General features: G+C 44.6%; 1 protein-coding gene across 4 annotated transcripts in view; it reads left to right on the top strand.

The window, feature by feature from the left end:
* LOC118550787 (uncharacterized) overlaps positions 1 to 22,498 on the top strand; it is a 106,840-nt gene that overhangs the window by 70,298 nt on the left and 14,044 nt on the right. Inside the window, exon 1 of one of the 4 annotated variants that reach the window (XM_078057740.1) lies at positions 4,134 to 4,295. The exons of 2 other annotated variants lie outside the window; for them this stretch is intronic. In XM_078057740.1, coding sequence (XP_077913866.1) covers positions 4,293 to 4,295 — 3 coding nt within the window. In that variant the 5' untranslated portion in view covers positions 4,134 to 4,292. Of the gene's footprint in view, positions 1 to 4,133; positions 4,296 to 9,787; positions 9,947 to 22,498 lie in introns of those variants that run through there. One more of the 4 variants, XM_078057749.1, reaches the window with a different exon arrangement.

The raw sequence follows: 22,498 nt of genomic DNA, 5'->3' as shown, positions 1-22,498 counted from the left end.
TCAAAGTCCCATGTGCCTGTTAGCTATGCCATTATATCTGTTGTCCTGAAATCAAGACCCCTGATCTCAAATTACTGAGAAGATGGGTGTTTGCTCTACAAATGAGATATTTTTTCCTTTTAAAAATATTTTTAAAAACCAAGCTCTCTGCTCAATGTGGGGCTCAAACTTAGAAACTGAGATCAAGAGTTGAATGCTCCACTGACTGAGCCAGTCTGGCACCCACAAATGCTATCTTATATCTTATACAGATGTGATAAGAGCTGGAGAAGAGGGGAGTCAAAGTACCAGAGAAAATCAACCATGACAGCCCAGCCTAAATCAGTGGCCTGAGGAACACAGTGGGGTTGCTGGAAAACCCAAAGCTGTGGATTGCTGGTGATAGAATCCCATCCTTGATGGGGGAGATTTTGGAGATAGAAGTGGAAGTCAGGACCGCTAAGAAATAGAAGGAAAAGGTTGGTTTTTGGTTTGGGTACATGCCTGACTGACAGGCTGTTCATCAGAACGATGGGCTGCAATCTGTTGCCCAACAAGCTCCCACATATTGGTCCATCTGTATGGTGACCCCAACCCTAGACTAGGGCATCTTTACTTGTACTTTCTTTTTTTTTTTTTTTTTTTAAGATTTTATTTATTTATTTGACAGAGAGAGACACAGCAAGAGAGGGAACACAAGCAGGGGGAGAGGGAGAGGGAGAAGCAGGCCTCCCGCGGAGCAGGGAGCCTGATGTGGGGCTCGATCCCAGGACCCTGGGATCATGACCTGAGCTGAAGGCAGACGCTTAATGACCGAGCCACCCAGGTGCCCCTTTACTTGTACTTTCAATACTCATGCAAGTTAGGCCACTGGTGAATTGTCACCTAGAATCATCAAGGTAGGAATTCTGGGAAATATGCCTGTTGGCCTTATCCACAATGAAATAACACAATTCAGCAGAACTATAATTATCTATGTGTGCATTCATTGACCTTTCACACTTCCACGAAAAAATGTAGTACAGTGAAAGGATTAAAGGAAAATGTACTTGGAGATAATATATATATTTCAGAAATATACATGTATATATAGTCCAAAATATGTATGTATATTTCAGAGACATATATGCATATGTGGTTGGAAGGACTAAGAAATCAAACCAGGAACAATTTCACTTAATACTGCTACTTGATACCTAAATTGATGATAAGATCTATGCAGTACAGGCATACACATACTCTGGGCTCAGTATTGGACCCCCCAAATTTCATGCCAAATGGAACCTCAGAACACACCCTCATCTAGAAATAAAGTGAACACACAGGTAATGAAGATGAGACCATACGGGATTAGGGTAGGTCTTGATCCAGCGATGGGTATCCTTATAAAACTGGGAAATTTGGACACAGAGACCTGCACTGAAGACAGACAGGGTTTGACCATGTGAGACAGAAGCAGGGAGTGGCATGATGTGTCTACCTGCCAAAGAATGCAAAGGATTGTTGGCAACTGCCTGAAGCTGGGAGAGAAGCCTGGGACAGATTCTCCTTCAGAGCCTCTAGAAGGAGCCAACCTTGCAGACAACTTGATCTCAGGCTTCCAGCCTCCTCAATTGTGACACAACAAGTGTCTGTCGTTTCTGCCGCCCAGTGTGTGGCACTTTGTTATGGCAGCCCCAGGAGACGAATGCAGTTCTCAGGGAGGGAGGGTGCCTTGGATATCCGAAGAACAGCTGGAGGCCAGGGTGCCCACAGCAGAGTGAGAGGGGGAGAAGGAACAGCAGAGGGAGAGGAGAATGATGGGGTTGGGTCGCATGCGCTGGCTGGACAAGAAGACTGACTTTGGTGGTGGGTGGCCTGGACCCTCAAGATGAGCTGATGAGGCAGCCTCACAGGATCCGTCTGTTACCATGACAACAGGCACTAGGATGGTGATGTCGGCCAAGGTGGTGGATCAGACTGGGTTGGTAGCAGTGACAGTGATTTGGAGGTTGGACCCCAGGTACAATTGAAGTTAGAGCCATCAGAATTTCGTTGCTTGGTGGTGGGCTGAGAGAGAGAGAGAGTCAAGGGACACTCCATTATTTTGTTCGGGAAAAACTGGCATGATGGAGATGCATCAGCTGGTATGTAGGTCTTCACATATGGAGAAGGTTTTGGTGGAGCGGCAGGAGAGCACCTTGAAGCCTGTTGAGTTGGAGATGAGATAGCGCACACGAAAGGAGAGGATAAGCTCTTCACAATGTTAATCAATTTCACTATAATTCAAAACAAATTTGAAAAGTAACTTATAAGAAACATTGGTTTTACAAGCAAAAAATATGGAATCACTAAGATAGCTGCAAACAGTTGAATCAACCCAGGAAAATGGTTGAGTCCTAGAAGGGCAGCACAGCTGAATACAAAAATGAATGATGGGTAAGGTACGGAAGACCAAGCATATTTGAACAAAGGAGGTTTGATATAGAATGGCATGAACCTTTTGACTCCTTTTTACATGCAATATAAAACAAGTGTGCACACAGGTGATGAAAATAAGGGACCAAAAGGAAAGGAAGTTTTCAAAGTTGAGTTATTGGTGTCTGCCGGGGCACAGGGTGTGTTTTCTGACAGGACATCAACCCAGGTAGGATGTGGGCTGTCACCGCCTCTTTCTTGTCCGTGTTGTGATGTCATGTATCTTTATTTTGTTATATTTCTGTCAAATGTACATGTCGTGTGTTTTTCTGCATGTATAATTTACAGGAGAATGTCATGGAATGAATTAATATAACTCACCTCAATGCCACCTTTTATTTTATTTTTTTAATTTTTATTTTATTTTAAAAAATTATTTATTTTGGGAGAGTGGGGAGGGGCAGAAGGAGAGAGAAAGAGAGGGAATCTTGAGCAGACTCTGCACTGATCTCAGAGCCCAACACAGGGCTCGATCTCCCAACCCTGAGATCATGACCTGAGCCAAAATCAAGAGTTGGATGCTTAACCAACTGAGCCACCCAGGCACTCCCCAATGCCACATTTTAAATAACCTATCTAAAATTATCTTAGTAGGCAGAGAAAGAGCATTTTGTAGTATCCAACATTCACAGTATGACAAATACACTTACTAATTTAGGAATACATGAGAAGTCTCAAATCCTCTTGGAGGGCATCTCTAAAATGTGGTTTATGAAAGAATGCACTCGTATGTGTTTAGAGTCACTTGTTCAGTAGAATTCTATACACATCATGGAAACCCAGCACTCTGGTCCCCTTCAGCAGGACTGTAGATCTCCCAGCCAGAACTAGGACATGTCAGTGTAAGAGTTACATTAAGAAAAAAGGAACTTGGGGCGCCTGGGTGGCTCAGTCGTTAAGCATCTGCCTTTGGCTCAGGTCACGATCCCAGGGTCCTGGGATCGAGCCCAGCGTGGGGCTCCCTGCTCAGCGGGAAGCCTGCTTCTCCCTCTCCCACTCCCTCTGCTTGTGTTCCCTCTCTCACTGTGTCTCTCTCTGTCAAATAAATAAATAAAATCTTTAAAAAAGAGAGAGAAAGAAAAAAGGAACTTGTCCTGTTTCATAGCCAAAGCCAATGTGTATATAGAACCTCAAGCCTATCACAGTAATTAAAAAAAAAAAAAAAAAGATAATTAACAGGTATAATTGCCAAATAGCTGAATCATTTTAATAGAATTCAATCAATATTATAACCAATTTTTCCCTGGAACTCTGTCGCATCCTGATGGGGCGCCGCTCAAGGGAAGCTCCGCGGAGAAACCGAGTCAGATTCCCGGGGCAGAAGGAGGACGCAGGTGGGTTAGCGGCCCAGGAGCATCTTGCGCTGGGAAACAACCTCCCGGCAGGCGGATGAGACTCGTGTGTAGCGCCAGCCTGTCAGTCAGGATTCAGGAGGCGAGGTCTCGGAGATCTGCCCAATCCGGGACCACAGGGGCGGTGCCGGGACTGCCGTCCAATCAGAACGTGAAGGGCCGCAGGCTGTCCTATCACGGTGCGGGGAGCTCGGTGTCCTGGAGCAATATCCAATCAGGGTCGCGGGGAGTCTCTGTCTTACCAATCACGTCGCGGGACCTGAAGCAACGACCAATCGGAGCGCGGGGGCGCGTACCGCGGTGAAAGGCTCATCCTCCGGAAACTGTCCAATCGGGCCTGGGGGCGGGGGGCGGATCCCCCCGCCGTGGACCTGTGTCCGCGCCCGCCGCCGGAGGTGCGCACCCGCCCGGAGCTGGCCCAGGTGTGGTGTGCGCGGAGAGCCCCGTGCCCAGGCTGCAGTGCCGCGTGCAGGAGTCCCGGAGAGCGCGGAGCGGAGCCGCGAGATGGTGAGTCGCGGGCCCGGGCGAGACCAGGAGGGGCTCGGTCCAACCAGCCGCGTCCGGCTGGAGGTGGCGGCGGGTCCGGGTCTCCCAACCCCGGGGGTCCCCTCCGGAGTCTCCGCCCTCGGCCGCGGGGTGGGGTTCCTGCGTCCTGTCCCCTCTCCTCGTGGGTGTCCCGGTGGTCCCACCCGATAACCTGTGGTGGGCCGTGGTTTCCGGCGTCCTGTCACATCCCCGCGTGTGGGCCCTGCGGTCCCGTCCCTAGTATCTGCCGTGGCCGCGGGGTGGGGTCCTGGCATCCTGTCCCCTCCCCCCGTGGAGGTTCCCCGGGTCCCGTCCTGATTCTCTGCCGTGGGCCATGGGGTGGGGTTCCGGTATCCCGGTCATAGGCTCGCATGGGTTCCTGGGGGCCGGAGGGTTCCATCCTGAGCCTCCACTCTCGGGTACGGGGTGGGGTCCTGGGGTCCAGGTGTGATGATGACCTGGGGGTTCCCTGAGGCCAGCCTGTCACAGGAGGGGCTGTGTGTGGCTCAGGCTGAGGGCAGGTCCACCACGTTCAGGGTCTGGAGGAAGGAGAGAAGCCAGACCAACGTGGAAGCAGCAAGCGCTTTGTGCCCATGGGTCCGTGGGGACAGGCAGCTGAGCGAATCGTGGATGAGGCACAGAGTGTGGATTTGGGGGGTCTGTGCCCGGCCCTGGGGTGGATGAACAAGGGGGACTTCCTGTGAGTCCTATCTTGGTGGCATGGGGAAGGGGCCCTTTCTGCAGCCTGCTGTTTTCCAGGCCCCAACAGGGTGGGGGAGGGAGTGCCTTTCACCTCCACGGATGCTTGCCCAGGAGCACAGGACTCAGGTGGAGCCTGCCTGTCACTGACCCCGGGGGCAGCCTGTCCCTGTCTAGCTCAGCACTGACAGCTCTCTCTTAGGCAGCCTCACGTTCAGCAGATGGAAAATGACTGAATGCTTTCTGCCTCCTTCCTTCCCCTTCCGCGTGGAGGGTGGTCAGTGGGTCATGTCTTCCTTTTCCTGCTGACTCGTGTTATTCTGGGGCTTATCCAGAGAATGTCCGCTGGGGGAAAAGTGTCTCAGTACAGAGACTGTCCCTGTTCATTAGGATTGGGGGGAATATGCACGGAGTCCCCCACCTTCTTGTCAGGTGACCCCAGTGTTGCAAGCACTGAAGACTTCTGCGCCACATTTGCAGGGGTAAGATTTTTATATGCTAGTGTGGGAGCTGCCCCCGGCACTGCTGGGCTGCTTCTTCGCATTTGCAGCCCTGCCTGTTTCCCTCAGCAAGCAGTGAGTTATGGCTTGATTTTGCCTCTGTTGAACTTGCCCGACTGAACGGTACAGTGTAATTAATCATTTACCGTCACGGGTGTAGTGTGGCCCCTCAGCCCGGGTTTGTGTCCTCGTGTAGGCGTCCGCAGCTCGGGTCACAGTTTACTCCGCCTTTCTCGTGCTTCTGTGCCTTGGGGTATTTCACATACGGTGTGGTTTCTGGTTGGTCACTGCTACTTCATTCATTCTTACTTTTGCTTCCAAGTGCAAAATGCAACTTAATATTTCTACACTTGAGAGAAAAACTGTGGGATTGGAGATTATGGGTAACTTCAATTTACTAGGAAGGGATGGGGGCCTGTATGAAATGTCATGCCCTCTCTTTCCCCCATCTGTGCCTATGTGTTTAATCCTTCCATGTGATGTCAGCACCTAGAGCCTACTGTATTTTTTCTCATCCAATGGATGAGCCAGAGTCTCCCCCTTATTATGTATAATTCTGACTTCTTATAATTGAGGCTGAGCATGTGGGGTTTCATCTTGTGTGGAAGAGTTTCCTGGCATAGTCCCACCTCTAGTTTGTGTATTGATTTATGTGTTCTTTACATACTCTGGACATGAGTCCTTTGTTATTTTTAGGTAGTGAAGGCATTTTCTCCTGGAGGGTGGTTTACCTTTTCACTCTCCTTACTCAGTGCTACTGAATGGACTCCTCTGAATTTTAAGAGAATCGTGATCGTCAGTGCCTTCCTTTTTAACTTATTCTTTTTCCCTTTATATTAGAAAACTTTGTAATAGCAAGTCCTAGAACACTTGTGTTTACCTCCTTCTGCAAGTGTTCTGCTTGTAAAATCTGCATTCAATTGTTTCTTCTAGGGATGCCTGGGTGGCTCAGTCGGTTAAGCGTCTGCCTTCAGCTCAGGTCATGATTCCAGGGTCCTGGGGTCGAGCCCTACGTAGGGCTCCCGGCTCAGCAGAGAGTCTGCTTCTCCCTCTCCCTCTGCCTGCCTCTCTGCCTACTTGTGCGCTCTCTCTGTCAAATAAATAAATAAAATCTTAAAAAAAAAATTGTTTCTTCTACATGAAATTGGTATGAAAGACATTCGTCATCTCCCCTAGCTAACCTCTGGCACCACCTTCTGTGGGAAAATATCCAGCATTTCCATCACTGGGCGGGGCCTGCCAGGGCAGAGCCTGCCGGAGTGGGCGGTGCCTGCAGGGACTGGGCGGTGCCTGCGGGGGGGCACTGGGCGGAGCCTGCCTGACTGGGCGGTGCCTGCCTGACTGGGAGGAGCCTGTGCACCCTCAGCACGGAGACCTATCTCAGTGGCTTCCATTCTTATCCACTGGTCCCTCTCTCTGCTCTTGTATACCAGCCTGATTCGGTTGTTATTCATATGCCTTGATAGTTTTAGGGAAAGTCTCTTCCCCTTGTTCTGTAGAAAACTTGGCTATTCATAGACATTTGCCTTCAATTTCAGTTTTTTGATGTTGTTTTTCATAAATTCAAAACTACAAAGCCCAACCTGGTTTGGGATTTCGTGGAACGTCATTAAAAGTCTGGAGTTGCAGGGCGCCTGGGTGGCTCAGTCGTTGAGTGTCTGCCTTCGGCTCAGGTCATGATCCCACATCGGCTCCCTGCTCCGCGAGAAGCCTGCTTCTCCCTCTCCCCGTGCTTGTGTTCCCTCTCTCGCTGTGTCTCTCTCTGTCAAATAAATAAATAAAAAATAAAAATCTTTAAAAAGTCTGGAGTTGCTGTCCTGGTGGTCGGTTTTCTTTCAGAGAACACGCACCACCCTTCCATTTCTGCCTTTCCACTCCGATGTCATCCAGGAGCATTTTAGGATGTTTCCTTTACGATCCTTTTATGTTTGTATTCGACATTGTATTTGGAAAGCCTACGGTTCTCCTACGTCTTTCCACTTTTACACAGAACACTTCAGTTCTGACACTTCTGGTCACTGGATATGCAGCTGTTTCCCCCACACCAATCAACTGTCTGCAGCACTAGCTGGGTGTCCTACGGTCTAACTCAATTCTGACACTTTCTGCCTGGAGACAGCATCAGATCCCACACGCTGAGGTTCAGTCCCATAAGACTGCCTCCCTTCCATAAGCCTATTGCAGATCCTAGAGCCCAGTCACCCACAACTGTCTGACTTGGCTACAAGTCAGAGGTTCACATGACCCCCTCCTTGGATTTAGTTGCTAGAGCTGCTCACAGAACTCAGGGACCAAACACTTAACAGTTACCAGTTTATTAAGGAATATGATAAACAGTACAAATGAACAGCCACATGAAGAGGTACATAGGGGGAGGGCCATGAGCACAGGAGCTTCCCTCCCTGTGGAGTTGGGGTGCATCATCCTCCTGGTGTGGATCAGATCACCTAGCTGGATGCTTTCTGCACCCCATACTATTGGAATTTTAGAGGCATCCTCACCTAGGCATGGTCAGTGATTAACTATGACCCTAGACCCTCTCCTGAGACTAGAGGGATGTGGTGTGGGGCTGAAAATTCCAAGCTTGCGGTCATGGCTTGATCTTTCTGGTGACCAGCCCCCATCCACAAGCCACCCAGAGTCGCCTCATTAACATAAAAGATGCTCCTAGTGCTCTTATGACTTCATAATTTCCAAGGATTTCAGGAGCTCTGTGCTAAGAACTGGGGGCAGAGACCAATATATATATTTTCTCTTACCTCACAGACATACTTTAGGACTTTAAAAATGTGTAATAAATTGAAAAGTTGTCATTAAAATTAGTTACATATATTCTAGGTTAGATTCTAAAATTTTTCTTTATTATTTTTTAATTTTAATCACCTGGTATTCATCACACTTGCCTCCTTAATCCCCATCCCCTATTTCCCCCATCCCCCACCCACATCCCCTCTGGTAACCATCAGTTTTTTCTCTATGGTTAAAAGTCTGTTTCTTGGTTTGTCTCTCTCTCTCTTTTTTCCCCCTTTGTTTTGTTTCTTAAATTCCACATGACTGAGATCATATGGTATTTGCCTTTCTCTGACTTATTTCACTTAGCATAATATTCTCCAGCTCCATTCATGTTGTTGCAAATGGCAAGATTTCATTCCTTTTTATGGCTGAGTAATAGTCCATTGTATATATACACCACATCTTCTTTATCCATTCATCAGTTGATGGATACCTGGGCTCTTTCTCTATCTTGGCTATTGAAAATAATGCTGCAGTAAACATCAGGGGGCATATATCCCTTTGAATTAGTGTTTTTGTATTTTGGGGGTACATACCTAGTAGTACAATCGCTGGATCGTAGGGTAGTTCTATTTTTAACTTTTTGAGAAAACTCCATACTGTTTTCCAGAGTGGCTGCACCAATTTGCATTCCCACCAATAGTGCAAGAGGGTTCCCCTTTCTCCATATCCTCACCAACACCTGTTGTTTCCTGTGTTATTGATTTTAGCCATTCTGACAGGTGTGAGGTGACACCCATCTTGTTTTGATTTATATTTCCCTGTTGATGAGGGATGTTGAGCCTCTTTTCATGTGTCTGTTGGCCATCTGTAGGTCTTCTTTGGAGAAATGTTTGTTCATGTCTTCTGTCCATTTTTAAGTTAATTTAATTATTTAGAGACAGAGAGCGCAAGTGGGGGTGGGGAGAGGGAGAGAGAATCTTAAGCAGGCACCATGCCCAGCTGGAAGGTGATGTGGGGCTCAATCTCATGACCTTGAGACCATGACCTGAGCCAAAATCAAGAGTTGGAGGCTTAACCGACTGAGCCACCCAGGCGCCACTGCCCATTTTTTAGTTGGATTGTTTTTTGCATGTTGAGTTTTATAACTCCTATATATATTTTGGATACTAACCTTTTATGGGATATGTCATTTGCAAATTATATTCTCCCATTCTGTAGGTTGCCAGTAGTTTTGTTGGATTGTTTCCTTTGCTGTGCAGAAGCTTTTTATTTCAGTGTAGTGCCAATAGTTTATTTTTGCTTTTATTTCCCTTGCCTCCAGAGACATACCTAGAAAGAAGTTGCTGTGGCTGATGTCAGAGAAATTAGAGTAGGCTATTAGTAGTTAAGTTTTAGGGGAGTCAAAAGATATATATGGATTTTTAACTATGCAGAGGGTTGGTGCCCCTAATCCCTGCATTGTTCAAGGTCAACTATACTCATTAAGTTTCCAAGTTCTGGGGGTCAGGTAGGGAGAAAAAAAATTTTTTTTTCCATATTGTAATTAGACTAACGTGAATCTGCCCCTGGTCCCAGCAGAAACCAGGGAACTGGAGAGCAGAGCCTCAGAAAGAAAACAGTCCCATCTCGGTCACCAAATTTGCAACTGAACTAACATGATTTTGCTTCTTGGTGACTCACACATAGAAACTGCACCAGGTGAGTTGTTACACAAAGGAAACTTTATTTGCAGAAAATAAGGAGATCACAGGGAATACCTTCCAAATCTGTGACTCCCTGAGCAAGGGTGGATGGGTTCCTTTTGTTTAGGATTAGGGTAGATATATATATATATATTTTTTTATTGTTATGTTAATCCCCATACATTACATCATTAGTTTTAGATATAGTGTTCCATGATTCATTGTTTGTGCATAACACCCAGTGCTCCATGCAGAACGTGCCCTCCTCAATACTCATCACCAGGCTAACCCATCCTCCCACCCCCCTCCCCTCTAGAACCCTCAGTTTGTTTTTCAGAGTCCATCGTCTCTCATGGTTCTTCTCCCCCTCCGATTTCCCCCCCTTCGTTCTTCCCCTCCTGTTACATTCTTCTTCTTCTTTTTTTCTTTCTTAACATATATTGCATTATTTGTGTCAGAGGTACAGATCTGAGATTCAACAGTCTTGCACAATTCACAGCGCTTACCAGAGCACATACCCTCCCCAGTGTCCATCACCCAGTCACCCCATCCCTCCCACCCCACCCCCCACTCCAACAACCCTCAGTTTGTTTCCTGAGATTAAGAATTCCTCATATCAGTGAGGTCATATGATACATGTCTTTCTCTGTTTGACTTATTTCGCTCAGCATAATACCCTCCAGTTCCATCCACGTCGTTGCAAATGGCAAGATCTCATTCCTTTTGATGGCTGCATAATATTCCATTGTATATATTTACCACATCTTCTTTATCCATTCATCTGTTGATGGACATCTTGGCTCTTTCCACAGTTTGGCTATTGTGGACATTGCTGCTATAAACATCGGGGTGCACGTAGCCTTTCGGGTCCCTACTTTTGTATCTTTGGGGTAAATACCCAGTAGTGCAATTGCTGGGTCATACCGTAGCTCTATTTTCAACTTTTTGAGGAACCTCCATACTGTTTTCCAGAGTGGCTGCACCAGCTTGCATTCCCACCAACAGTGTAGGAGGGTTCCCCTTTCTCCGCATCCCCGCCAACATCTGTCATTTCCTGACTTGTTAATTTTAGCCATTCTGACTGGTGTGAGGTGGTATCTCATTGAGGTTTTGATTTGGATTTCCCTGATGCCGAGCGATATTGAACACTTTTTCATGTGTCTGTTGGCCATTTGGATGTCTTCTTTGGAAAAATGTCTGTTCATGTCTTCTGCCCATTTCTTGATTGGATTCTTTGTTCTTTTGGTGTTGAGTTTGGTGAGTTCTTTATAGATTTTGGATACTAGCCCTTTATCTGATATGTCATTTGCAAATATCTTCTCCCATTCTGTCAGTTGTCTTTTGGTTTTGTTGACTGTTTCCTTTGCTTTGCAAAAGCTTTTTATCTTGATGAAGTCCCAATAGTTCATTTTTGCCCTTGCTTCCCTTGCCTTTGGCGATGTTTCTAGGAAGAAGTTGCTGCGGCTGAGGTCGAAGAGGTTGCTGCCTGTGTTCTCCTTTAGGATTTTGATGGACTCCTGTCTCACATTGAGGTCTTTCAACCATTTGGAGTCTATTTTTGTGTGTGGTGTAAGGAAATGGTCCAGTTTCATTCTTCTGCATGTGGCTGTCCAATTTTCCCAACACCATTTGTTGAAGAGACTGTCTTTTTTCCATTGGACATTCTTTCCTGCTTTGTCAAAGATTAGTTGACCATAGAGTTGAGGGTCCATTTCTGGGCTCTCTATTCTGTTCCATTGATCTATGTGTCTGTTTTTGTGCCAGTACCATACTGTCTTGATGATGACAGCTTTGTAGTAGAGCTGGAAGTCCGGAATTTTGATGCCGCCAGCTTTGCTTTTCTTTTTCAACATTCCTCTGGCTATGCGGGGTCTTTTCTGGTTCCATACAAATTTTAGGATTATTTGTTCCATTTCTTTGAAAAAAGTGGATGGTATTTTGATGGGGATTGCATTGAATGTGTAGATTGCTCTAGGTAGGATTGACATCTTCACAATATTTGTTCTTCCAATCCATGAGCATGGAACATTTTTCCATTTCTTTGTGTCTTCCTCAATTTCTTTCATGAGTATTTTATAGTTTTCTGAGTACAGATCCTTTGCCTCTTTGGTTAGATTTATTCCTAGGTATCTTATGGTTTTGGGTGCAATTGTAAATGGGATCGACTCCTTAATTTCTCTTTCTTCTGACTTGTTGTTGGTGTATAGGAATGCCACTGACTTCTGTGCATTGATTTTATATCCTGCCACTTGACTGAATTCCTGTATGAGTTCTAGCAGTTTTGGGGTGGAGTCTTTGGGATTTTCCACATAAAGTATCATATCATCTGCAAAGAGTGAGAGTTTGACTTCTTCTTTGCCGATTTGGATGCCTTTGATTTCTTTTTGTTGTCTGATTGCTGTGGCTAGGACTTCCAATACTATGTTGAATAGCAGTGGTGATAGTGGACATCCCTGCCGCGTTCCTGACCTTAAGGGGAAAGCTCTCAGTTTTTCCCCATTGAGAATGATATTCGCTGTAGGTTTTTCATAGATGGCTTTTATGATATTGAGGTATGTACCCTCTATGCCTATACTCTGAAGAGTTTTGATCAAGAAAGGATGCTGTACTTTGTCAAATGCTTTTTCTGCATCTATTGAGAGGATCATATGATTCTTTTTTTTTTTTTTTAAAGATTTTATTTATTTATTTGACAGAGAGAGGCACAGCGAGAGAGGGAACACAAATTGGGGGAGTGGGAGAGGGAGAAGCAGGCTTCCCGCCGAGCAGGGAGCCCAATGTGGGGCTCGATCCCAGGATCCTGAGATCATGACCTGAGCCGAAGGCAGACGCTTAACGACTGAGCCACCCAGGCGCCCCTGAGAGGATCATATGATTCTTGTTCTTTCTTTTGTTAATGTATTGTATCACGTTGATTGATTTGCGGATGTTGAACCAACCTTGCAGCCCAGGGATAAATCCCACTTGGTCGTGGTGAATAATCCTTTTAATGTACTGTTGGATCCTATTGGCTAGTATTTTGGTGAGAATTTTTGCATCCATGTTCGTCAGGGATATTGGTCTGTAATTCTCCTTTTGGATGGGGTCTTTGTCTGGTTTTGGGATCAAGGTAATGCTGGCCTCATAAAATGAGTTTGGAAGTTTTCCTTCCATTTCTATTTTTTGGAACAGTTTCAGAAGAATAGATATTAATTCTTCTTGAAATGTTTGGTAGAATTCCCCTGGGAAGCCATGTGGCCCTGGGCTTTTGTGTTTTGGGAGATTTTTGATGACTGCTTCAATTTCCTTAGTGGTTATAGGTCTGTTCAGGTTTTCTATTTCTTCCTGGTTCAGTTTTGGTAGTTAATACATCTCTAGGAATGCATCCATTTCTTCCAGGTTATCTAATTTGCTAGCATAGAGTTGCTCATAATATGTTCTTATAATTGTTTGTATTTCTTTGGTGTTGGTTGTGATTTCTCCTCTTTCATTCATGATTTTGTTGATTTGGGTCATTTCTCTTTTCTTTTTGATAAGTCTGGCCAGGGGTTTTTCAATCTTGTTAATTCTTTCAAAGAACCAGCTCCTAGTTTCATTGATCTGTTCTACTGTTCTTTTGGTTTCTATTTCATTGATTTCTGCTCTGATCTTTATTATTTCTCTTCTCCTGCTGGGTTTAGGCTTTATTTGCTGTTCTTTCTCCAGCTCCTTTAGGTGTAGGGTTAGGTTGTGTACTTGAGACCTTTCTTGTTTCTTGAGAAAGGCTTGTATTGCTATATACTTTCCTCTTAGGACTGCCTTTGCTGTATCCCAAAGATTTTGAATAGTTGTGTTTTCATTTTCATTGGTTTCCATGAATTTTTTTAATTCTTCTTTAATTTCCTGGTTGACCCATTCATTCTTCAGTAGGATGCTCTTTAGCCTCCATGTATTTGAGTTCATTCTGACTTTCCTCTTGTGATTGAGTTCTAGTTTCAAAGCATTGTGGTCTGAAAATAGGCAGGGAATGATCCCAATCTTTTGGTACCGGTTGAGACCTGATTTATGACCTAGGATGTGATCTATTCTGGAGAATGTTCCATGGGCACTAGAGAGGAATGTGTATTCCGTTGCTTTGGGATGGAATGTTCTGAATATGTCTGTGAAGTCCATTTGGTCCAGCGTGTCATTTAAAGTCTTTATTTCCTTGTTGATCTTTTGCTTAGATGATCTGTCCATTTCAGTGAGGGGGGTGTTAAAGTCCCCCACTATTATTGTATTGTTGTCGATGTGTTTCTTTGCTTTTGTTATTAATTGCCTTATATAATTGGCTGCTCCCATGTTAGGGGCATAGATATTTACAATTGTTAGATCTTCTTGTTGGATAGACCCTTTAAGTAGGATATAGTGTCCTTCCTCATCTCTTATTACAGTCTTTGGTTTAAAATCTAATTTGTCTGATATAAGGATTGCCACCCCAGCTTTCTTTTGGTGTCCATTAGCATGGTAAATGGTTTTCCACCCCCTCACTTTAAATCTGGGGGTGTCTTTGGGTCTAAAATGAGTCTCTTGCAGACAGCATATCGATGGGTCTTGTTTTTTAATCCAATCTGATAGCCTGTGTCTTTTGATTGGGGCATTTAGCCCATTTACATTCAGGGTAACTATTGAAAGATAGGAATTTAGTGCCATTGTATTGCCTGTAAAGTGACTGTTACTGTATATTGTTTGTGTTCCTTTCTGGTCTATGTTGCTTTTAGGCTCTCTCTTTGCTTAGAGGACCCCTTTCAATATTTCTTGTAGGGCTGGTTTCGTGTTTGCAAATTCCTTTAGTTTTTGTTTGTCCTGGAAGCTTTTGATCTCTCCTTCAATTTTCAATGACAGCCTAGCTGGATATAGTATTCTTGGCTGCATATTTTTCTCATTTAGTGCTCTGAATATGTCCTGCCAGTCCTTTCTGGCCTGCCAGGTCTCTGTGGATAAGTCTGTTGCCAATCTAATGTTTCTACCATTGTAGGTTACATATCTCTTGTCCCAAGCTGCTTTCAGGATTTTCTCTTTGTCTCTGAGACTCGTAAGTTTTACTATTAGATGTCGGGGTGTTGACCTATTTTTATTGATTTTGAGAGGGGTTCTCTGTGCTTCCTGGATTTTGATGCCTGTTTCCTTCCCCAAATTAGGGAAGTTCTCTGCTATAATTTGCTCCATTATACCTTCTGCCCCTCTCTCTCTTTCTTCTTCTTCTGGGATCCCAATTATTCTAATGTTGTTTCGTCTTATGGTATCGTTTATCTCTCGAATTCTGCCCTCGTGATCCAGTAGTTGTTTATCTCTCTTTTTCTCAGCTTCTTTATTTTCCATCATTTGGTCTTCTATCTCACTGATTCTTTCTTCTGCCTCATTTATCCTAGCAGTTAGCGCCCCCATATTTGATTGCACCTCATTAATAGCCTTTTTGATTTCTACTTGGTTAGATTTTAGTTCTTTTACTTCTCCAGAAAGGGTTTCTCTAATAACTTCCATGCTTTTTTCAAGCCCAGCTAGTATCTTTAAAGTGATGATTCTGAACTCTAGATCCAACATTGTACTAATGTCGGTATTGAGTAGGTCCCTGGCAGTCGGTACTACCTCTTGTTCTTTTTGTTGAGGTGATTTTTTCCGTCTTGTCATTTTGTGCAGAGGAGAATAGATTAATGAGAGAACAAAATGCTAGCAGGGTAACAACGTCCCCAGAAAATATACTCTAAACAAATCAGAAAAGACCTGAAGCAGTGGGAAAAGAAAGGGAAAGAGAGAAAAAAGAAAAAGAAAGAAAAAAAGAAAAAAGAAAAAGATAAAGATAGAGATAAAAACAAACAAAAACAGAACAAAACAAAACAAAAACAGAATGTGATCAAATATGATCAGGCTGGTTTATAGATCAGTGCCACACACTAGATTTTGGGTGTATTTTGGTCTGTTAAAAGAAAGTGCCTCCCAAAATTTTAAAGAAAGAAAAACTTATATATGTACAAAAATAAGGGTTGATATGATGAAGGGATAGAATATGACTGTAAAGATGGAAATTATAAAAAATTTTATAAAAGGAATTGATAAGTTGTTTGAAAAAAGAAAGAAGAGGATTTAAAAAAAAAAAGAAAGAAGGGAGAGAATGTGATCAGGCAGGGGAGTAGAAAAAAACCATACACTAGAGATTTAGAGTATATTTTGATCTGTTAGAAGAAACTATCTCAAAATTTTAAAGAGAGAACAACTTATATATATATATGCCAAAAATACGGGTAACTACTATGAAGGGATAGAATATGACTCTAAAAATGAAAAATAAAAATGTTTTTTTAAAAAAGGGATTGATAAGATGTTGGTTGAAAAAGGGAAAAAGAAAAAAAGACAGTTAAAAAAAATAATTTTCTTTGAAAGACTAAAGAATCATGGTAAAAAAGCCATGGATTCTATGTGCAGTATTCCCCTAGCGCTGGAGTTCTGCCGTTCTCACTGATCGGTAAACTTGGTCTTGGCTGGCTGTTCTCGCTGACCTTCTGGGGGAGGGGCCTGTTGCCGTGGTTCCCAAATGTCTCTGCCGGAGGCGGAATTGCCCCGCCCTTGCCGGTCCGGGCTGAGTAATCTGCTCGGGTTTGCTCTCCGGAGCTTTTGTTCCCTGCAAGCTTTCCGTACAGCTTTGGAGGCGGAGAGTGAAAATGGCGGCCTCCCAGTCTCCGCCCCGGCGGAGCCGAGAAATCGGGGCCCCGCTCCTCAGCGAGCCCCCAGAGAAAAGCCGTCAGTCACTCCCGTCTCCCCGGTCTCCGGCCGCACTCCGCGCTCACCCGGCCTGTGACCGCGCCTTTCTATCTGGCACCCGACCCCGGGTGGAGTCTCCAAGCCCAGCAGATCCCCGCGGTGCGCTCCCGCACCTCTCCTCCCGGGGGAAGAAGGGGAGTCTCCCCGGATCTGCCGCTTGTTGGGTCCCTGCTGGAGGAGCAGTGGCCCGACTGTGCCACAGATCACGGTGTATGACAACCCCGAGCTGAGAGCCCGCGCCTGGGCTCCGTCTCTGCAGCCGGCTTCCCCGCTCCGATCCCTGGGAGCTCTGCCGCACTCAGGCACCCCCGGTCTTTCTGTGACCCCGAGGGTCCTGAGACCACACTGTCCCGCGAGGGTTCCACCCCCCACTTCGCCACCAGAGTGCCGTCCCTCAGCGGAGCAGACTCTAAAAGTTCCGATTTTGTGCTCCGCGGCTCTATCACTTGCCAGAAGCGGCCGACGGAGGCCCCTCCCCCGCCGTCTATCCTCCCGAATGACGCCTCGGATTCACTTCTCCGCACGTCCTACCTTCCAGAAAGTGGTCGCTTTTCTGTTCAGAGAGTTGTTGCTCTTCTTTTCTTTGATCTCCTATTGAGTTTGTATGTGTTCAGAATGGTTTGATCCCTATCCAGCTGAATTCCTGAGAGGAGACGAAATCCAGGTCTCCTGCTCCTCCGCCATCTTGCTCTGCCCCCCTCCCTGGGTAGATATATTTTTTTAAAGATTTTATTTATTTATTTGAGAGAGGGGGGGAGCACACAAGTGGGGGCGGGGGGCGCAGAGGGAGAGGGAGAAGCAGACTCCCCACTGAGCAAGGAGCCCAGATCCCAGGACCCTGAGATCATGACCTGAGGCGAAGTCAGAAGCTTAACTGACTGAAACACCCAAGCACCCTTAGGGTGGATATTTCAACAGGGAAATCATATGTAGAAGCAGGCATAAGGTCATATGTGTGCCCTAAGGCCACATGCCTATACATACATTGTATGTTATGTAAATGAGACTTGTGCCCCTCCTTGGGTGGAGATTTTAATATTCTAATGAGGTAAAGGTAATTGTCGGGTATTCCAGAGGTCACTCTTTGGTCCATCTGTGCAGGTGTGAGGGGTTTAGCTCAAACTGGTCTGGGGCCACTGGAGGTCTTGTCATGGCAGTCACTACCACCTGAGGGGTGGTTTGGGGTTTCATTTGTCTGAGTGAAGAGATAAGCCAGAAAGAAGAACTTAAGGAAGGTAGTGAGTACAACCTGGTGGGCAGTAGAGGTGTCAGGTCTTGGGGTCTAGTTGGTGACATTATTTGTTTGCAAAGGTATATTTTAGCTTCAGAGAAAGTTTCTATCTGGAATAGCAAACATTAAACAGTAATGTTTCAAACAAGAGTCATAAAAACTATAATTATCGTTCTCTGTTCATTCAGTCCCATGTTATTCTTGTTCTGTTTGAATCTGGTTTTCCCGCTAGTTTCATTAATGCTCACACAGTTCAGTTCCGTGATCCTAAGGTTATCAGAAACCTGTCTTGTTAAAAGTCCTTTCCATGAATCTCCTTGAAAATTAAGTACTTTTGCAAAAGCATCAGAACAAAACAATAGCTGTAAATGACAAAAGATTAAAAAATGGCCATGGATCTGATAAGAGTTCATGGTAATGTAGTGGACACAGAGATTTGGTTATTTCTGTGACACTAAACACTTCAGTAACTAGAATTACAAGTGATAACATACCAGAACATATCAGATTTCTAGGAGTTTCATATAATTTCTAGAACATTTATGTATCCACACAAATACAGCCTAAAGAAAGCTTAGTATTCCTTCTTATTTGACAGAGTTTCCCATGTAATTTAATGTATCCAATAAGCCTAATTAGTTTAACATAACAAATCCTCTGGAATGTTCTAGGGACCCTTCAGGGGAAATCCCAAGTTTTCTTCCAGGTCAAGAAGACTTCATTTAGAATTTGATTTTGGGAAGTTTGTCAGAAACATCAAAAGGAGTTTTAAAGCACTTGGTCAAATAGGGCCATAGGTCACACTGTGAAACAGCACTTTGGTTATGAAACAAAGTGATAATAAAATATTAAAAAGGCAAATACAAAAGGTTACATGGTTATTAGCAAAACTTAACTTTTAATATTGAAAAGATTCAGTTTTAGGGCACCTGGGTGGCTGAGTCAGTTAAGCATCTGCCTTCAGCTCAGGTCATGATCCCAGGGTCCTGGGATCGAGCCAGCATTGAACTCCCTGCTCAGCAGGGAGTCTGCTTCTCCCTCTCCCTCTGCCCCTCCCCCAACTTGTGTGTGCTCGCTCACATGCTCTCTCTCTCAAAAGTAAATAAAATCTTTTTTTTTTTTAAGATTTTATTTATTTGACAGAGACAGACACAGTGAGAGAGGGAACACAAGCAGGGGGAGTGGGAGAGCGAGAAGCAGGCTTCCCGCGGAGCAGGGAGCCCGATACGGGGCTCGATACCAGGACCCGGGGATCACGACCTGAGCCGAAGGCAGACGGTCAACGCACTGAGCCACCCAGGCGCCCCAAAAGTAAATAAAATCTAAATTAAATTAAATTTAAAAAGCTGTGTGACCTAAGTAAGATACTTAACTTCTCTGGCTTGATCTCACAGAGCTCTTCCACAAATTAATTTTGGCAATACCATCCAGAGGTAGAAAAATACCATACAACACATATATAGGCATATAGGAACGGATGCAGACAGAGACCTTAGAGTCCCCAAGTTTAGTGGAGAAGGTGTTTCATTTGTCCAATTTCCAATTACTTCCTCTCTCTTTTTCTCTCTCCTTTTCTGTGATGAGAAACATCTCCCTAAAGTTTGTATTTCAGGGAATGGCCCTTAGATCCTAGAGAAAATGTGGGTGGATAGTCTACACTACAGAGGCACAGAGCAAGTATCCAAGTTTCTCCAAGGACTTTGGTTTCTCGGGACAATACTTTACAAGCCTTTTGAAATAAAGAGGGGAGGTTTTGAGGTTGGTCAAAAGGACAGGTTGAAGGACTTTGATTTGTTTCTGGACAATTCTGGGGCCATTTTCTAGTTTTGCAAAGATTTTAAAGATTGCATTGCAACTAAAATGACATCATAGGTTTATGTACCCATCCAACTACATTATCCTCAATTTACTTCTTTCCCTCTGTGTACCTAATTTTATTTTAGCTTAGGAGAGAAAACCTACTTTCCTATCAGACTCAAAATATGACCAATGTGGCCAAACTTTTGACTAAAGAGCTACTTAAAAACAAAATTCTTTTAAATATTTTGTCAGTTTTCAGCCAAGAGAAACAGTAAACACTGCTGGCATTATTGAAGAACCTATCCCCCCTCCCAGGGAGGATGCAAAGGTTACTGCCTCCCCAAGATACAGAGTCATTCCCAAAGATAGTTATAAGGAAGAACTGACAACCTGCATGTCCCAAGCAGGCAGCTAAAATGATCCAAGCAAGAAAGCAACAGCTATCCCTGGGAGAGAAAGGATCAATAACCACTGGGTCTGGATTTGGAAAGGAGGGGGCATAATGGAATTTCATTTTCCTCTCCTACCTGCCCCTGAACATTAGCCTTCTGCTGGTCATTTGTGGGAGAGCCTAGGAGAAATTCTGGTCATCTGTTTCTTCTGTGATGACAGGGAGGGGATTTGTGAATAGCCACTCATCTTTCTAATTCTTCTCTAAATTTGGTATAATCTGCTGAAAAGATCTGCTGCTGTCCAAGGGACAAGAATTCTTTGTCTGGGGGCCTAGGATAGATCCACAAAGACCAGAAGCTGGCAAGCGCTGTCAGTCCCGGTGCTTCTGACTTCCAGCATTTACATGAGCACCTGCATACCCTAGGCCTAGAGAATGAAGAGAAGCTAAGGCATATGGGGCCGGATTTTGAGAAGGGGAATTTACACTGAGTTTAATTTTTGTTCTAATCTCTGTTCTTTCATCTTGTTAAGGGAGTCCCTAAGGCTAGTCATTACATTGCTTTGTGCTAGGACTCTCCACAGGTGCCAATAAATAAATTGTTTAAGATGACAACTCTCTAATTTTTTTTATTCTTCTCTCAAATATAGCCAATTCAAAGGAACCATCATCTAGCCATTGATGAGTAGGATCATCAATAGCAATTCAAACCATTAAGCCTTTTTGTGGCCCAAAGAGGCCTCACACAAGAGACTATGAAATATGCAGCACTCATAAGATCCAGAACGTTCACTCCCAGAGATAGTCTAAGAAAGCAAAGACCTTCATTGCTTAGGCAATAAGGATGGTGTAGTCCGATTTCCCATGAGAACATGAGACACCTCCAGTCACAAACCCCCTAAGCTGTGACACTGGGCAGGTGCTCACCCACAAAGTAATGAAGAATGAAATAACGAAGTCCCATTATGGATTGGGACACTTTATGACATTTCCCCCTGAGAGTTGGCATGGCCAAATAAAAAGTGCTGCTTGGAACCCCAGCTATTCAACTGGATGCCAAGGTGCACCCCATTAAGTGCACTTTCCAGATGGTGGGGACCCAGAGCAAATGTTCTCATTGGTCACAAAGCCATGTTCTCAAGATATAGAACAAGACAAGAGTTTTTCTTTTTCTTTTTTTTTTTTTTTTTTAAGATTTTATTTATTTATTTGAGAGAGAGAACGGAAGAGAGAGCACGAGAGTGGGGAGGGTCAGAGGGAGAAACAGACTCCCTGCCGAGCAGGGAGCCCGATGCGGGACTCGATCCTGGGACTCCAGGATCATGACCTGAGCCGAAGGCAGTCGCTTAACCAACTGAGCCACCCAGGCGCCCGACAAGAGTTTTTCTTATGTGCACATTAATAGCTTTAGCTAAGCCTTGGGTCTCTCAGAGCCAAAAGAATACTTTCTCCTTTTTTTTAACGCATCAATTTTGTGGCTTTGGCTTCAGCAACAGCCTTTACCTCATGTGCATGTTAACCCAAAGCCACGTTTGTCTAAAAAGATACTGGTCTGGTGAGAACTATGAACTACCCAGTCTGTGAAGCTGGCTTGAACAATAGGCTTATATGCTGTGTTCTGCCTTATGGTTTCCTTTCTAATGACAAACAACACAACGAAGTACGACCATCTCTGAGAGAAAAAGGACCACTAGAGTTGCTAAACCCAGGGAACTAGTTTCACTAATATTTTTTCCTACTAATCTAAATTTAGAGAAGAAAAAAAGAAGGGGGGACTCTCACCACTGCTTCCACTGGACTGTGCAGAAAGACATGCGAGACTCTGACATAAGAATTCTTACTTTTTGCCAACTCTTGTCAGACATCCCAGGATCTTTCTATTGCAACAGCTTTGGGGGTGAGCCGTGTCTAGTTGGTGAGGTCCAGTGGGCTTGCCAAAAGTGGTGGGGAGGAAAATTTTTACTGTACCATTAAAGGTTCTTCTGGCTGGTCTGAGAATTACATTGACATGAGATCAATTAGTAAGGGGAAATCAAACTTAATTTTGTAACATATTGAAACCCAACATACAAGAAACGTTCAAAGACAGGTAAAATGAGGTATCTATGCCCTCCTGAGCATAGGAATAGGATAGGGACCTGGGGCTTCAAAGGGAGGAGGGCAATTCACAGGCTAATAAGAAGAGCAGATGTTTGTTAATCAGACATTTGCCCTGCCATACAGATGAGTCACTCAGATAAAATTTATCTCTGGTAATAACTCTTATTCTGGGAAAGACCCCCAACTTGGATTTTCCTAGGTAGTTAAGGGAGGGACAAAAGTTTCCCTTGAACCTGCAGGGTCTCAGTTGCCTTCAGCTCAAAATAGTCCACATGCCAAAGTAGCATGTT

Source organism: Halichoerus grypus, chromosome 1 (assembly GCF_964656455.1).
Source record: "Halichoerus grypus chromosome 1, mHalGry1.hap1.1, whole genome shotgun sequence".
In the NCBI taxonomy this organism is placed as follows: Eukaryota; Metazoa; Chordata; class Mammalia; order Carnivora; family Phocidae; genus Halichoerus; species Halichoerus grypus.
This window is presented reverse-complemented; position numbering and strand designations above follow the sequence as displayed.